Raw genomic sequence first — 19,588 nt, 5'->3', positions numbered from 1 at the left:
TAGTATGGATAGAAAAAACCTTAGAAAATTTAGATAAAAGTACATGTGATAGTTTATATAATTTAAAAAACTCACTACGAGAAGAACAACATAAAATAATAAATAACATTGAAAATCTAGAATTAGATATATATTATAGCACGGATAGAATAAATTATTATACAAGAATTTGTAACTCTGTAATTACTACAGGATAAAATAATTAATGAATATATCTTACGAAAAAAGTAAATTATTAAAAGATAACATCCACGCACTAAATAAAAATAGATTCTAACAAAAGAAAACGAACAATTCCATGGATGAGAAAAAACTTTCTATTTTTACCATACCTCTACATATGAAACAATAAATTAATATTGCAAAGTGAACATGAATAGAGAGGTACACAATGATCTACAACCCCTCTTCTATATCTAGTAAATAAGTGACATAAAAAGTAAAAGTAAAAAAATTATATGGGTTATATGTTGTGATAAAAAAAATTATATGGGTTATATGTTGTGATAAAAAAATTATATGGGTTATATGTTGTGATAAGGAATAATATATTCTCAATTTATAAAGTTGAAAACCGATACCTAAATATGATAAAAATATTTCTCTTCCATAAATTATTTACCAAGTTAAATAAACTAATCCAGACGTTTATATTAATCTTTTTCTTAGTTATGATTTGTAAATTTTGCTTCCTTTTACTTAAACTAGTTAACGTACCCGCGCAGTGTGCAGGTTATCTTAAAATTTATCTATAATAATTTATGGTGGAGATTATAATATAAGATTTTAAAATCATATTAAATTACATAAGTGCTAATTATATTATAAAATATTGTATGATATAATATATTTATTAGTTTAATATTTATTATTATTAAATTATCTTTAAAAAGGTTAAGTAACTGAAATAAAAAGATATAGGTCACATTTAATTATTACTACTATTATATAGAAAGATGAACAAATGAATGACCAAGGATATTTTGGATATTTCATAACTATTTTCATTTTTTGTAAATTGAATCAAGGATACATTTGGCATTTCATCTCTATTTCTGCAATTCTCCAAAATATCTTTTGATGTTTCCACTTCTTTGCCACATGATGAATAATATCCATCCATGTGTCTATTATTACCACCACATATACATTAGAGGACATTTCTAGAATTGATCTTTCTAGAATATATATTACTTATTACTATATAGAAAAATGAACAAATGAACGATCAAGGGTATTTGGGGTATTTCATAATTATTTTCTTATCTGTAAATTGAAGCAAGGGTAGTTTTGGTATTTCATCTTTATTTCTGCAATTGTCTAAAATGTCTTTTGATGTCTCCACTTCTCTGTCACATGATGAATAATAGTCATTCATATGTCTATTATTACCACCATATATACATTAGAGGACATTTCTAGAGCTGATTTTTCTAGAATATATATTACTTTACTACTATATAGAAAGATGAACAAATGAACAACCAAAGGTATTTTAGGTATTTCATAAATATTTTCTTGTCTGTAAATTGAATCAAGGGCAATTTTGATATTTCATCTCTATTTCTGCAATTGTCGAAAATATCTTTTGATGTTTTCACTTCTCTGCCACATGATGAGTAATATTTATCCATGTGCCTATTATTACCACCACATATACATTAGAGGACATTTCTAGAATTGATCTTTCTAGAATATATATATGTATATAAAAATAATTAATGGGATAAATAAATAAGAGCAGTCTTTTCATTATAATCGGTTGTTTGTTCACTCCTAATTAGTAATCTGCATCTGTAAGTTTCTCTCCTTCTTTATTATGTCTTTCATATTCAGTTCTCAATCTTTTTTTTTAAGACATTTGTTTATTCCTTCAATAAGTGACAAGTTTTATGCTTTTTATGAAGAATGCATTTAGGGTGGAATCAATAATTTTTGTTTAATTTTAGCATCTATTTTTTATAAAATTTTTATGCGTTTTATGAAGAATACATTTAGGGTGGAATTGATAATTTTTGTTTAATAATAGCATCTATTTTTATAGAAATAGAAAGAAATATATATTTTGCTATATTGAAATACGGAATCCCTTATAATTGAATTCGTACATCTCTTTGTCCGCATCACAGTGCTTCTGTTTTGATGATCATTAATAGATGGTATGATTTTTATTGCTTTGAAAGAAATTGCTTTGATTTTCAGTCTTTTTGCTATATTTTTATAATGATGATGATGATAGATCCTAAGGCTTGTTTCTCAAATCATTCTTAGTGGCCTCCAAAGTGCTTTTGCACTTCAGTCGGGCTTGGGAGTAATATGCTGAAATTTTATAAATAAAATGATTGGAGAGTTTTTAAGCTGAAGAAATACACCAACTATGTGGTTCTATTTAAATAAATACTATGGAGAAAGATGTCAACAAATATAGAAGGAAGTCTTATAAGGATATTGACCGCTAACATAAATTCCTAACTATATATAATTGCTAAGAGGAGAGGCCTTACTCCTTTCCTCATGCTGGTTATCGAAAAGTAGGGAATGGATCGACTTAAGTGGGGGTAATAATTCAAGACGTAAGAGGAAGAATTTTATGCTCATTTAGATAAGGTAACTTAATTATTAAAAGTTCATGTCTTTAATTTCTATTTAGTTTAAGTGAGGATATTAATAGGTTAATTAAAAATAATCGGGAGGCATGATAAAGTAATTCATTATCAATGGTAACATGTAATGCTTCTTGTATCGAATATTGGTGTAGGCTATGTCTCTCCTTGAAATATCTTTTTGAATTACTAGTGTAGTATTGTTGGATAAGCTTATGTGATGCATTATTGGTTAAATGCTTCTGAAGCTCTTTCCTTTCTCCTTTACTGTAACTTATAATATCTCATATTAGTTAAAATTATATGAGTTGCTTGGACTGAAAATCACTAAAATATTAGCTGTGGTTGCTTACTATTCTTGAATTTAAGGCTCTTGAAAGTGAAACACTAAAGTGTTGAACTTTGCAGTGAGATCACAAGAAAAGATCAGTCTGTAAGAGGATAAAGAAAAGTTAAAAAAAAAAAACAAAAAGGATCACTAGGATAACACATGAATTTAGTTATTGCAAATGTGAGAACATTGATTGGATCAATATTTGTCTTTAGGATAAAAACTAGATGAATTTTAGCTTTCAATGATCCTTTTGTGATGGTAATTTATTTTTAAACATGTTTGCTAAAGATGTCACATAATCTATCTGGGCTTAAAAGATGCATTTTGTTCTTGCATACATTGGTTAGATGTGAACTAGCATAGCTATTCTTTTAGATATTAGTTTCTTTCTGGACAATTTCATGATTTATCTTATTACTTAGATACCACTTATCACATGAAAAATGACATTACATTGTTGTGTCTCTTGTTAGTGAAAGTTTTAGAAGATTAGTCAGTAACCACCATTCTTATATGGGTAAGAGTATGGCTGCACTTAGGTAAATCCTACCTGCCCCTAAATTTCACTATAGGTTATTATCTACTCCAATTTTGGTCTAAATTTTTTATTTTATCTGCATGTATTATTCTCTATCATGTCAAATTTTAAAGTCTGTAAGAAAATGTTGATAATCTTTTCATCGAAAATGACAATGATGTAATGAGATTGCAGGCTATGTCAAGTATATGTTCGCAAAGAATCCAACTGTCTGTCATTAGCAGGTACAAATTCTGCCTCAAACAAATTTGTATAGAATCTAGTTATGTGAGAAGGATTTCAGAACATTTTAACAGATGGCTTTAATGCTATTAATATCCCATCTTGAAGAGGTAGAAAAAGTCTTAAATAATGCAAGGCACCATAATTTACTATTTTCACAATCTATAGGCAGGGAGCAATTTTATTTGAGAGCTGCATAACAAAAATCCAAAGACATCGAGCATTAGTAATTGGGACAGGTTTGTCCAACAAAAAGGTTGACTAAAAATTTAGCTTTGAGTTAGTGGTTTTTCTATAGCAAACAACCTCTCTATCAACACAAGAGGTAACATCTGAGTACTTTCATCCCTCTCAAACTCTATTTTGTGATATTACACTAGGTATGTTGTTATTACTATTGTTGTTGAGTTGTTTGGAGTTAAGAAGTTATTAAAATAACTTTTGTTACTTACAATCCAAACGCACCCAAAAATTATAGAGAAATCATGAACTCTCGTGATATGACTTCCCAACATCCTTCTAATGGTAGCAATGTCATACTTGGTGAAGTTCCAATCTCAAGGAAGTAGAATTCCTTTTGGAAAAAAGAAACTGAATTGTGTCTATAAAAATATCTTATCATTTTTCATTGGCAGAGTGATAATTAAAGGCTATCATACTAACAATGTAACCTTAACATATTTAGTGTAATCTCACAATTGTAGGATCCATGATGGTGGTGTGTGCTCAGCCTTACTTCTGCCTTGTGAAGGTAGGCTCTTTTTGATAGACCCATCCTCGACACTTATCTTTATGTTATATGAGAGACAATTATTAGAAACTAAACAAAGAGATAATTCCTTTACCTTGATAAGTGATCAAGACGAAGAAGAAAGATATGGACACGAACCAATGAGTTTTCTGGTAAACAATAGCCATTTTATAAAATTTGGATTAATAGATAGCATATATTTGTGTGTGTTTTTGAATTTTATACAAATTCTCTTGCCTTTATTTAGAGAGAGATAATATTGATTGAAAAAATTGGCAATAATTTAAAAACGTCAAATCATGCTACAAAATTATGTACTTGGATAGTAGCATGAGGGCCCTTAAGGGGGTGACAATATAGTCCATTTCAATATTTTGCATGAGAATTCAATCTTAATTGCATGTAAATTAAATTGCTTGCGCAAATGGCAAAAGAAGTTCAAAACAAGATCTAAAAGACCCACCATATGTTTTATCTGCTCATTGTAGTACTCTTAATTAAAGGGGTTGAGAAGATGTAATACCCCAAAACCTGGTCCTGAGATGTCACACGGTACACAAGACTATGAGTAGTCTTAAGCTTACCCTGTTTGCCTTTTTCTAAGTCTGAATCTAATAATAGGGGAAATATAGACATAAAAGTCATACTAAATGCGAAAAACTAGCTGAAATAGCGAATAATCTAAATATAATATCTGAAACCTCAATACTTAATAATCTGAATCACAACTAGCAGTCTGACAAGCTCCTACTACTAATATCTAGAGAGACATTGGGACAAACCCCCAGATAACTAGGACTATCTAAAAATACTAAACTATTTAAACTAATAAGATGAAAATCAGAATAACTAAGTTCACGAGCTATGAGGACTCATCATCTATCAAGATGTAGATGGAGATACTTGAAATCGCTCTCGCTGCTAAAACTGAGCACCTACACCTACATTATGCGATAATGTAGCACATAGACATATATGTGGATCAGTACTTTGAGGATGTACTGAGTATAAGGTGGTGAAATGCATAAGCAAAATAGTATATCAATCATCATCATCATTTGTAAAAAAATGCATGCGAAATGTAAATAACTCACATAAGCTTGAGTACTGAGAAACTGAAATCTATAATCATGAGTAGTAAAATACATTGAATAAATCTAGTGAGTCATAACATTTAGTTCTAAAATTTGTACTAGTGATATGTTCGTAAATCATGTTGTCTAAGTGTAGGACGGACTCACTTTTATATCTAAAATAGGAAAGCTAAAATTTCTAGCTAATATCGTTCTATAAAGCATAATCTGAATAAAGTTGTGATCCTTTACACTTAGTTTTTGTAAAAGCTTTTTCTGTTATTCGTTTTTGTTATGTTGTAAACTTAAAACTTTAGGATTACTCTTTTCTATAGAGAGGTTCTTCTAACCGACATAAACCATGTGAGCTATCATAGAGTCCAATGTCAAGTTCCCTTATGGGAAAACCTCACATTAGGGAGACGTGTCATATTCTTGCCAAGGATTATAACCTAATCTAAGTGATCACATCTATATCTGTCATCCATATAAAAATGGGAATAATATGATAGTGTGAACCTACATTGGCTCCTAGTTCTATGAAAGATAGGGTACGCTAATCCCATACTTCCCGTTCAATGCTAAATACTACTCCCTTTAAATTTGTATGCTTATTCTATTGGAAATCCACTTTAAAAGTTTAGTTTAATGGTTCATTCGAAACCAATTATATTTTTATCTGAGTCATTCTGTAAATAAAGCTAATCTGAATGTTGTTATCCGTAATAAATCTATTAAGTGGATTCCAAATCTCATCTGAGGATTAAAAGATTAAAGCTTTACTGAATAATCTAAAAATAATCTGATCATAATATGCTTAAAGCATCATCTTTCTTGAAACACCAACATACAATCTTGGGCTTAATAACCCCGGCATCAAGTTTTTGTCAAAACATCATAAAGTTCATGCTTAATATTAATAATAATGATAATTCAATTCAAAATCTGAAATTTACTACAATATGCATGAAAATATAAAAATAAACATGCTATTCAACTTCAAAATCTTTCAAGAACTCAAAATCTTGCAAATAACAATAATGGGTGTGAACCCTAATTCAAAACTCATGTATAATCACTCAAAATCATATAAATTTTAAATAAAAATTTGGTTTTTGACACAAGGATAAAAGAGGATCCTTGTTCATAAACCCCACATACCTTAATGTATGAAACCTCAAAGAAACATTGAACATGAATCTCTATTTGAGCTTTTGAGGGTGAGTTCTTGATTATCTTGATTTGGGAATCCTCAATATTGAATTTTCTTGGTAAAATAATGGAGGAATTTGATTTCTTGGAGAGTAAAATTTTGAGCTTTAGTATTTTCTTTTGAGAGATAATGGATGAAAATAAGCATAAAGTGCTTAGAATAGGTTTAATCTTGTGTTATACACAAATTGGGGGCTTGGGAATTGACCAAACTACCCCTTTTAAACTTTAATCGGAACTGGAAAAAGGGAACAAAAATCCCAATTTTATATGCCTTCGCGACGCGACACTATTGCAGTGGCTCACTGGAAAAAGACATCTGGAACTAGAAAATCTCTGTGACACGGAGCTATCATGGTAAGCTGTTAAAATGCCATTTTTGCCATCACCGTGTGCACCAATATCATAGTGAGCCACTAGAAATTAACAATTGGGAAATGGGGCTTCACCGTTATGCGAGCCAATTGCGGTGCCCCACTAGAATTTGACAAATATGAATTTAACCTTCACCGCATTGCGGTGATTCCTCATATGGCGTACTACTTTACTAAAAATGCCATAACTTCTCAACCGAGTATTAAATTTGGGAGAAATTGGTATCGATGAAAAGATGTTTCAATTATCTACACAAAGAGGGTCTAAATCTAGAAAATTCCATGCATGACAAAGGTTATTCATATTTTAAGCTTACCCTTGACGTTCTAGGAGCTAAATTGAGTTAGAAAAAGTAGGGGTATTACAATATCTCCCCTTGGAAATATTTTTCCTCTAATATGGCTAGTTAGGCTAAAAATACTGAGGAATTTGAGGCTATAAGCTATCATGTACTACTGAAATATCTTTATGAATGAATATAAAACATACTGAGCTACTGATCTGATCTACGAGTGCATGAATTTTCATGAAAACAACTATACAACTGAATCTGAGATTGGAAAAGAGAACTGAATGAAGGAATACTATTACTTTCGACTGAATTTGAGTTCGTGGAAAAGAGATCAAGCTACTTGGTGCGCATGTTTGCTTCTGCTTTCCAAGTATCACCCTCCACGAACTGATTTCTCCATAAAACTTTGACCAAGGGAACTTCTTTAGTCCTTAGTCTACAGATTTGATGATCAAGAATCTCTATTAGAACTTCTTCATATGAAAGGCTATTCTGAATATCTGTACTTTCTAGAGGGACTATAATGGTTGATTCATCCATGAACTTCTTCAACAAGAACACATGGAATAATGGATGAACTGAGGATAAATCTTCGGGTAGCTCAAGCTCATATGCCACCTTCCCAACATGACTCAAAATCTGGAAGGGGCCTACATATCGGGGACTAAGCTTCCCCTTTTTGTCAATTCTCTTCACCCCTTTTATGGGCGAAACTTTCAAATACACAATATCATCAATCTTGAACTCAAGATCTCTTCTTCTTACATTTGCATATGATTTATAAAGACTCTGGGATACTTTCAATCTCTCTCGAATCAACCAAACTTCCTCCATGGCCTCAAACACCATGTCTGACCCAATTAAAGCAGCCTTACCCACTTCAAATCAACCAACTGGAAATCTACATATTTTCCCATAAAGAGCTTTAAATGGAGCCATCTGAATACTAGAATGACAACTGTTATTATAAGCGAACTCAATCAATGGCAAATACTCATCCCAACTACCTTTGAAATAAAGAACACATGCCCTCTAAAGTCTGAATGGTCCTTTCTCTCTGACCATCTGTCTATGGATAAAAAGCTGAACTAAGATGAACTTGGGTACCAAAACCCTTCTGAAGGCTCTCCAAAACTAAGAGGTAAATTGAGTACCCCTATCTTAGATGATGCATAAAGGAACTCCATGCAATCTAACTAACTCTATGATATACAGCTTGGCATAATCTTCAGCTATGTAAGATGTGTGAACAGGGAAGAAATGCACTATCTTAGTCAATATGTCTACTATCACCCAAATAGAATTATGCTGGTGACGCGAATAGGGTAAACCAGTCACAAAATCCATATTCACCTCTTCCTATTTCTAAGTGGGAATTCCAAACTCTTGTAACATACCACCAAGTCTTTGGTGCTCTACCTTAACCTATTGACAAGTTGCACATTTGGCTACAAACTCTGCTATATCTTTCTTCATACCACTCCACCAATAGATTTCCCGCAAGCCATGGTACATCTTGGTGGTTCCTAGATGAATGGAATAACGCGCACCATATGCTTCCGCCATAGTTCGTTGCCTCAAATCATCAACACATAGCACACACAATCTATTCTATTATCTCAACACACCATCTCCCCCTTGGGAGAAAACCTCTACCTTTTGGTCTTTAACTGACTCTTTTAGTTTGACCAAACTAGAATCCTTATCTTGCTTTTCTTTCACTTTTGAAACTAGAGAAGATTCGGAACTACTCTGAACCCAAACATTTTCTTCAGCTGAATCAACCAATCTCACACCCAACCTAGCTAACCGATGAACTTCCCAAACTAAGTCTTTTGTATCATTTTCCACATGAGTAACACTGCCCATGGACAATCTACTAAGGGCATCAACCACTATATTGGCCTTGCCCGGATGATACAATACACTCATGTCATAATCTTTTAACAATTCTAACCACCTTCTCTGAAAAAGATTCAATTCTCTCTGAGTCAACACATACTGCAAACTTTTGTGATTCGTGAACACATCAACATGTACCCCATAAAGATAGTTTCTTCAAATTTTCAAAGCAAACACAACAACAGCTAACTCAAGATCATGAGTAGGGTTATTCTTCTCATGAGGCTTAATCTTTCTAGAGTCATAGGCTATGACCTCACCTCTCTGCATCAATACACAATCCAAACAAACTCTAGAGGCATCATAATACACAACAAAACTATCTGTACCATTAGATAATGGTAAAACTGGGGCAAAAGTGAATCGAGTCTTCAACTCTTGAAAACTTTTGTAACAGGAATCTGACCACTAGAACTTCACTTTATTTTGTGCCAATCTAGACATAGGATACGTAATAGACGAGAAACCCTTAATGAAACATCCGTAATATCCATCTAAACCCAAGAAACTACTAATGTCTGATGGATAGATAGGTCTAGGCCAATTTCTTACTGCTTCTGTCTTTTGGGGATCAACTCTAATACCATCAATGGAAATAATATGACCAAGGAAAGCTACTGACTTAGCCAAAATTTACATTTGCTAAATTTGGCGAATAACTGGTGATCTCTAAGAGATTGTAATACAATTCTAAGGTGGTCTGCATGGTCGTCCTCACTACGAGAATAGACAAGAATCTCATTGATAAAGACTATGACAAACATGTCCAGATGCTATTTGAACATTCTGTTCTTTAAATTCATGAAGGCTGCTGCGGCATTTTTTAGCTCGAAAGACATAACTAAAAACTCAAAATGACCATAATGGGTTCTGAAAGTTGTCTCTAGAATATCATATTCCCTTACTTTATACTGATGATAACTAGATCTAAGGTCTATCGTGGAGAAGTAACTTGCACCTTGGAGTTGATCAAATAAGTCATTAATTATAGGAAGAGGATATTTATTTTTGACTGTGACTTTATTCAGTTGACGATAGTCAATGCACATTCTCAAGGAACCATATTTCTTTGGCACGAATCGAACAGGAGTGCCCCATGGAGAAACACTGGGGCTTATGAAACCTTTGTCTAAAAGATCTTTAAGCTGCTCCTTTAATTCTTTAAGCTCAGCTGGAGCCATACGATATGGAGGAATAGAGATAGGCTAAGTATCTGGAAAAAGGTCAATACCGAATTTGATTTCCCTATTAGAGGTACCCCTGGCAGATCTTTGGGAAAAACATCAGGAAACTCATTGACTATACTGACTGACTGAACTGTTGGAGTCTCAGACTTAGTGTCTTTGACTCTAACTAGATGATAGATATACCCTTTAGAAATCAACTTTCTAGCTTTAAGATAGGATACGAAATAACTCTTGGGGGACACTGAATTACCTTTCCACTCAAAGACTGGCTCATTTGAAAACTGAAACTTCACCAATCGGGTGCAACAATCTATAAATGCATAACAGGAATGGAGTCAATCCATACAAAGAATAAGGTTAAAGTCGACCATATCTAACTCTATTAAGTATGCTAATATGATTTTATGAACTATGGTGATACGATACATTTTATAGATTTATTTGGCAACAACTGACTCACCTACTAGGGTAGAAACCAAGAAGGGCTCAGGGATCGTTTCAAAATCTACTTAAAATTTACTGCAACTAATGGGACCACATAAAAGAAATTTGACCTAGGGTCTAACAATACATAAACATCAATATGAAAGACACGAAGCATACCAGTAACACTATATGGTGAATCCTCCTACCCCTGATGGGATGGTAAATCGTAAAACCGATTTTGGCGTTGACTGCCATTGGTACTGGATGATATGCGTTGAGGAGAGACTGGGCGACCTAAGAGAGCTGGTGCACTAGTGGCCTGAGTCTAGGGATGAACATCTCTATTTTCCTGCTTAGCATGTGGACACTCTCTAATCCTATGACCCAACTTACCACAACCATAACAACTCTTCTGTCTCAATATATACTTACCATGATAATTCTTAACACACTTAGAACATGGAGGATAACTAAGCCTTCACTCACACTATTCTGAGATCTGGACATAGAAGACTTACCCCACTACTCCTACCTAGCTCTAGGAGTGGGAGCACTAGCTGAAGATGGCGCTGGCATAGATGAGCAATTCCAAATTTACAATCGATTTCCCTCTTGAGACCTAGCCTTGCCATACTCAAACAGTCTAATTCTAGCTTTCTTATTTCCCCTCTCTCTTCTTTATAGGTTCTCTATCTTAATCTACTAAGCATGACTTATCAATCTAGAAAGATCCAAGTCACCAATAAGCATTACACTCCTTGACTACCAAACTAGATACTCCAGTAACAAACTTACTCATAGTTTTCCTAGGATTAGCTATCGTATCAGTGGAATACTTAGACAACTGGTTGAACTTAAGGTAGTACTCCTTCATTGTCATTGAGCCCTGCCTCAAGTTCAAAAACTCTTCTATATTAGCTTCTCCCATTTCATATGGAAATAATCTATCTAGAAAACATCTTGAAATACCTGCCACCTTATAAGAGTTGTATTCTCATCTCTACCATTCCTCCATATAACTACCCAATCATACGCTACATCCTTCAATCTTAGGATGATAACTCTACACTCTCTTCTTTAGAAATATGCATAATTTGGGTGATCTTCTTCACCTTATCTAAATAAAATTATGGTTCCTCACCTACCTTCAACCCAAAGAACTCTGGTAGATTCATCCTCATGAAGTCTCTGATTTTTTCTTTGGCTAAATCACCATTCTGCTGAAGTAGGACTGCAACCTGATGGTTACCCTGAATCTTGGCAGTCACTGCCTGGGCCAAATCCTGAAAGACAGCTCTAAACTCAACATGGGATATATTCTCATTAAGAGAATCGGCGGGCTAGGTTAGCTAGTTATCATTTCTGTGGGTGTTAGACCAACGAGTAGGCATATTTAACTGTTATGTAAAAGCACGACATACAAGTAGATAGAGATACTATAAGGACAATAGATTATGAAAGAAAGAGATAATTTCCTATGAACGTCCCTTAGCCTCTTTCTCATAGAGGTAGTATGCTTTACACCCATGATCAAGACTCTATGTAACATGGCTTGTCTGATACCCTTGCACTCTTATAAATCTTAGGATCTGATACCAAGTTTGTAATGCCTCAAAACCTGGTCCCAAGATGTCACATATTACTTAAGACTATGTTTAGCCTTATGCTAACTATGTCTACCTTTTTCTAAGTTTGAATCTCATAATAGAGGAAATATAGACAAAAAGTCATACTAAATATGGAAAACTGGCTGAAATAACTGAGAATACTCTGAATATAATGTCTGAAACCTTAATACTGAATAATTTGAATCACAACTAACAGTTTGACAAGCCTCTACTACTAATATCTAGAGATCCACTGGGACAAACCCCTAGCTGACTCAGACTGTCTGAAAATACTAGACCATATAAACCGATAAGCTAAAAATCTGAATAACTAAGTCCCTGAACTATGAGGACTCACCAACTATCTGGATGTATATGGAGATGCTTGAAATCAAGATGCTTGAAATCAATCTCACTGCTGAAAGTAATCACCTACACCTATATTATGAGACCATGTAGCACATAGACATATATGTGGATCAGTACTTTTAGGATGTACTGAGTATATGGGGTTGAAATACATACGTAAAATAGTATATCAATCATCATCATCATTTGTTAAACAATGCATGCTAACTATAAATGACTCACAGAAGCTTGAGTACTGAGGAACTAAAATTTGTAATCATGAGTAGTAAAACATATTGAATAAATCTAGTGAGTCATAACATTTAGTTCTAAAAGTTGCACTAGTGATATATCTGTAAATCATGGTGTCTAATTGTAGAAAGGACTCACTTTTATATCTAAAATCTGAAAGATGAAAATCTGTAGCTATTATCTTTCTGTAAAGCATAACCTAAATAAAGTTGTGTGCCTTTACACTTAGTTTTTCTTAAAGCTTTTTCTGTCATTCTTTTCTGTTATGCTGTAAAGTTAAAACTTTAGGATTTTTTTTTGTAGAGAGGTTTTTCTAACCAACATAAACCATGTGAGCTATCATAGAGTTCAACGTCTAGTTCCCTTATGGGAAAACCTCACATTAGGGAGAGGCATCATACTCTTTCCAAGGAGCATAATCTAATCTAAGTGATTATATCTATATCTGTCATCCATATAGAAATAGTAATAATCTGATAATCTGAACCTACGTTGGCTCATAGTTCTATGGAAGATTAGGCACACTAATCTTACACTTCCCACTCGGTGCTAAATACTACTCCCTATAAATATGTATGCTTATTCTGTTGGAAATCCACTTTAAAAATCTAGTATAATGGTTCATTATAAAGCCAATTATGCTTTTATCTAAGTCATTCTGTAAATAAAGCTAATTTGAATTATATAATCCATAATAAATTCATTATGTGGATTTCAAATCTTATCTGAGGATCAAAAGATCAAAGCTTTACTAAATAATCTGAAAATAATCTAATCATAAGATGCCTAAAGCATCATCTTTCTTGAAATATCAACATATAATGTTGGGCTTAATAACCCCGGTATCAAGTTTATGTCAAAAAATCATAAAGTTCATGCTTGATATTGATAATAATGGTAATTCAATTCGAAATATAAAATTTACTACAATATGCAAGAAAAATATGAAAATAAACATGTCATTCAACTTCAAAATCTCTCAAGAACTCAAAATCTTGCAAATAACAATAATGGGTGTGAACCCTAATTCAAAACTCATGTATAATCACTCAAAATCATATAAATTTTAAATAAAAATTTGGTTTTTGACACAAGGATTAAAGAGGATCCTTGTTCATAAACCCCACATACCTTAATGTATGAAACCTCAAAGAAACATTGAACATGAATCTCTATTTGAGCTTTTGAGGGTGAGTTCTTGATTATCTTGATTTGGGAATCCTCAATATTGAGCTTTCTTGGTAAAATAATGGAGGAATTTGATTTCTTAGAGAGTAAGCCTTTCAACTTTAGGCTTTTCTTTTGAGAAAGAATGGATGGAATAAGCATAAAGTGCTTAGAATAGGCTTAATCTTGTGTTTTACACGAATTGGGGGCTTGGAAATTGACCAAACTACCCCTTTTCAACTTTAATTGAAATTGGAAAAAGGGAATAAAAATCCCGATTTAACATGCCACCACGATGCGCCACTATCGCTGTGGCTCACTGGAAAAGGACATCTAGAAACTGGAAAATCTTCACGACACAGAGCTATCATGTTAAGCTATTAAAATGCCATTTTGGCCATCACCGACACGCGCCAATATCGCGGTGAGCCACTGGAAATTGACAATTGGGAAATGGGGCTTCACCACAATGCGAATGAATCGCGATGCCCCATTGGAATTTGACAAATATGAATTTAACCTTCACCGCGATGTTGTGATTACCCAGATGGCGTACTACTTTACTAAAAATGCCATAACTTCTCAACTAAGTATCGGATTCGGGCAAAATTGATATCGATGGAAAGATTATTCAATTATCTACATAATGGAGGGTCTAAATCTTAAAAATTCCATGCATGACAAAGGTTATTCATTTTTAAAGATTACCCTTGACGTTGTAGGAGCTAAATTGAGCTAGAAAAATTAAGGGTATTTTAGAAGTGGGAAGATAAATTATTGTTAGGTAGCGTTAATCTTGCCTATATTATCAAGGCTCATGAGAGGAATTGGGTCGCCATGTTGGAGTCATGCATGATTGAATATGGCGCTTTCTTGGTAGCTTAGTTAAGAAATAAAATTGTACTCTAGCTATCAACTATAACTTTTGACATGAGGATAAACGTTTAATCCTAAAAATTATGTGTGCTAATAACTATAAATGGATTTAACCTATATACTGGTAATATATATATAGATAATTTTTCTAACGCACCTAATTTAATCAATTGTAATAAGTTGTCTACTTTATACCTTAGGTACTTGACTTTATATTACTATATTCAGATAGTGCGGTACTCTTTTCGATAACTTAATTATTTAAAAATTATTTTACCATGCTAAAAATCCATATAAATTTTGAAAAAATTGTATGACATTGATTAACTATGTTGAACATTTCGTTGAGACAAGAAAACTTATTTTGTTGTTTTGTTGTTACAATTTACAATAATATCGCGAAATAATAATATTATAATATTAATATTTGATCATTGAATCTAATTTAAAACAGGTGTTTGATCATTACTGTTCAGAAGATTGATCACAACATAAAAATGCATCTGCTATTGTAATATTTACTAATAGTATATGCAATAAAATAAATAGGTAACAATTATGATATTTAAATGTCATGTGAGCATTCAGTAGTATGCTATTCCCATGGTTGTATAGAACATACATTTGAGATTTATGCTATGTGCACAATTGTGATATTGTTGTGTGTTGAAATAAATATTTATTTGAGATAATATGCAAAATTTAATTTATATTTAAGTTTATATGCAACTTAACCATTATATTAGGTTCATAGCAAACTTATGCGCTGGGCCTATGCAAAGCACGAGCATACCTATCTAGTATTGTAATAGTATATTAATTTTTTCTAAAGATCCAAACATTTAATAGTTATTATTTGAAATAAAATTGAACAGAAATTACATATTTTAAAACAATTTTTCAAGTATACTACCTTTCTTCATTATTTTTAAAATTTGCTTATAATGTTGTATTTATTTTGTATTATATTAATTTTTTTTAAATAGATAAAAATAGAAAAAATATATTAAGTAACAATAACTTTTTAAAAGGTTAATTTGATCCCTAATGAAATTATTTATAGTTACAAGTAAATTAATAAATTTTATTAGACTATAAATTGTAAAATTTCTCTCTCTTTTTTAAAATTATGGGTTTGAAAATGAAAGAGTACGACTTATAAAGACTATTTAATTAAAAATTAAAAATTATATATAAAAAGGAAAGTAAAGTACTTCTTATATTTTGACTCTAGAACTTTTCGCCTTCTCATCTTTGTTCTAATACTTCCACCTAGTTTTCTCCGTTGATTTTGTTGATTTTTTACCATTCAAAATTTAATATTAGTTATTATGCTATCTAAGTTTGCTTCCTGATGAGAAATAGAGGATGTTAATTTTTTTTCTTGATATTTAAGCATGTAAATTATTGTCTGAGTATGTGAATTGTTGGACAGTCATTTAGGTTTGTAGAATAATGGGTTTTCCTGCATAGTATAAGATAATTAGGATCAAAACTAAAGTTGAAACTACATATTATTGTAACACCCTTAATCTGGTACCCAGAATATTACATGGTGCTGATGACACCGAAGGACCACAAGCTAACCCATGACTGATATCTATAACTGGGCACTGCATAATATACTATATACATATGGAAGAAGGCTGAAAGGCCATAAGGTTCAAATAACCCCGAATTAAACACCTAGGGTTTCTTGCTCTTGGGAATTGATCTTTGAGAGAAATCCTAATTTGGTGTTATAGATGAATAATGAAGTTATGATATCTGATCTGGTATAATTAGGGTTAAAACGTGTGGAAAACAACCCAAATATATTTTTAAAAAATTCTTAAAATCACTAATTGGAAGTGGCAATGGTTTGGGCAATAGTCCATCGCTGGCTCGACGGTCCGTCGGTCCTGACCGTCGCACTTGGCTAGAACCTAAACTTTCAACCTCATCTACGATGGTTTAGGAGATGGTCCATCGCTAGCTCGATAGTCCATCGGTCCTGACCATTGCACTTGGCCAGAAGACGGGTTCACTGCTTTTGTCGCGACAGCTTGGGCGACGGTCCGTTGCTAGCTCGACGGTTCGTCGGGCTGACCGTCACTTTTGGGCAGTTCTGACAGTTCTCTATAAAACGTTCATAATTTTTTTAATCAGATACCAAATTTGAAAGAAATTGGTATCGTTGGAAAGCTATTAAATTTTTCACATGATAAAAAATCAAAATTGAGAAAATTCTATCTTATTTAAATATTAATCATTTAGAAAGTCATCACTAACTCTTCTGGAGGGTACATATGAATCAAAGAAAGTTTAGGGTATCACAATTTTACTCCTAGATTAAGTTAGTGGTTTATATCTGCATATTTCACTCAACTTGATTTTGCAATCTTGTAGAATTTTTTCTGCGGAAATCTTTGTTGTATTCGATACATAAGGTAAATTGTTTGATCTACTTTGCATGTTGAAGTTGTAAAAAAATCAATAAAAAAAATAAAGTCCATGATTTATTTTATTTATAATTTTTAATATTAGTTTTGTAAAAAGTGTTGTATTAATCTCTCTTCAGTGTTAATTTGATGGATAATTTTCTTATAAGTAAATTATTTTTTTGCATGTATTAATTCAATTATTTTTTATTCTTTTTCAGGATTGTATTTTTCATAACAAAATTATTGTTTATATGCTTAATAGTTTTTGTTGGATTTCATGGGTATATTAGAGATTGTGTATCCAATAGTGATAGGATTTATTGCTACAGATTTTAGAAGAGTCATATTGGAATTAAATGATTTTTTCTTTTGATTTGGGTTATTCTATATACATGTTTCTCATATTTGCAGAACTATTATAGTAGAGGTTGCATGTGTTAATTAGTTATCACAAAATTTTAGACTTTACTGGGAGTGTGATATATGATCTTGTAACTGCTGGAAGTGAGAATCATCTGGTGCTGGTATACTTAAGAAATAAGGTACATAATTTGCTTATTTTACAATGACTTGACAGCTTCTTATTGTCCTGTAATTTGTTTGTTGATGATTATGCAGTCAGACAACTAAAAGAAATAGATTACATTAATTTTGATATCAGTGTATATATATATACATATATATATATATGTATATGTATATATATATTTTCAGACTATTCAGAAAAGAAATCAGGCACAAAACGTCATATCTTCAATGCACAAAATCAATGGGTTTAAGTTTGTTCGATTAGAAGTTCATGTTAGTATGATCTATTGTTTTTTTTCCAAATAATATTTTGGTATAAGTTTTAGTTTTGATGATTAAGATATTCTAGAAGTGTAAGAGTACATGTAATCTTGAGGAGCTTATGGAATCCTGTTTTGAGAAATGAAAAAAGAACATACCCCTTCTGTACTAAATGAAAATAGAAGTTTTTCTTCGCTAGAGATGTTAGGAAAACATACATGCCATGTTATGTCATTTACTATTTTGAAGAAGGTTCATAATTTTTAATTCTTGTTGTTATTTGTTTTAAAACTATCAAGCAAAAAAAAGGTGTTGTGGTATTTGCTGAATTTACTTCTCGATAAATGTTATATTTGAATGATTTCCTCAAGTACAATGCTCTTATGTATTTTCTCTTAGGAAGTTCTATCAATGATCTATTTCTAAGGTTCTACTACATGTAATTTGCAAGTGACAGATTTCCATGAGTATGCTGACATTTTGGACTTCTTCGTCTAGGTATGCAGAAGATGCAGATGGCTCTGGATCACATTATTTAGTTGGCAATGGGAATCTACTTTTATGAGTACTACACATATATCTTCTTCTAAATGAATGCAAATGAGAATTATGAGCGCAAAGCATGTGAATATGTGAATGTTAAAACCTAAGATGACATTCATAAGGCTTTTTAATTACTATGTTTATCTCTTGTTGAATGTGAGTCATACAAAAGTTGATGACTAAAATTTTCATGTCCATATGTAACGCCCCAAATCTGGTACCCAGAATGCAATACGGTGCTAATGACCCCGAAGAACCACAAGCTAACCCATGACTGGTATCTGTATCTGTATACTGCATAATAAACTATATGATATAAAAACATGAACTGAAAGGCCAGAAGGTTCAAAACTGCAACATAAGATCTAATAAATCCTAACATATGGATAAGGTATGAAATACCCAAAATGACTAAAATAAATCATCTGAACATGCTATAGTCTGAAAAGCCTCAAAAACTTGACTGTCTAAATAAGGAGTTAATGGAACATGTCCCCAACTAACTCCAACTAATAAATTAATTAATGAGATAATCAAATACTAATTATGTCCTCGAAAGATGAGGACTCACTTCTAACTCTGACTACTGAGACTGGAATCTACTGATGCTCTGGAGCTCGTATCTCTGAACCTATGGTATAAGACACTATAGCACAAATGCGTCAGTA

General features: G+C 32.3%; 1 protein-coding gene across 11 annotated transcripts; it reads left to right on the top strand.

The window, feature by feature from the left end:
• The first annotated feature begins 1,656 nt into the window (after positions 1-1,656).
• Positions 1,657-19,057, top strand: LOC107858455. 11 transcript variants are annotated; one of them, XR_007051466.1, is made up of 6 exons: positions 1,696-1,796; positions 3,411-3,476; positions 3,650-3,699; positions 4,402-4,448; positions 18,051-18,130; positions 18,876-19,057. XR_007051466.1 is itself a non-coding variant. In XM_016703117.2 (5 exons), exons 2-5 carry the CDS (start codon positions 3,653-3,655, stop codon positions 18,969-18,971), a joined length of 270 nt encoding a protein of 89 aa, XP_016558603.1. In that variant the 5' UTR covers positions 1,657-1,796; positions 3,650-3,652; the 3' UTR covers positions 18,972-19,057. The 11 variants fall into 11 exon arrangements, 2 of the variants coding, with proteins under 2 accessions (XP_016558603.1, XP_047261425.1); XR_001670990.2 differs by having other exon boundaries at positions 18,000-18,130; XM_016703117.2 differs by lacking the exon at positions 3,411-3,476 and having other exon boundaries at positions 1,657-1,796.
• The last annotated feature ends 531 nt before the right edge of the window (positions 19,058-19,588 follow it).

This window comes from Capsicum annuum, chromosome 2 (assembly GCF_002878395.1).
Source record: "Capsicum annuum cultivar UCD-10X-F1 chromosome 2, UCD10Xv1.1, whole genome shotgun sequence".
Classification (NCBI taxonomy): Eukaryota; Viridiplantae; Streptophyta; class Magnoliopsida; order Solanales; family Solanaceae; genus Capsicum; species Capsicum annuum.
This window is presented reverse-complemented; position numbering and strand designations above follow the sequence as displayed.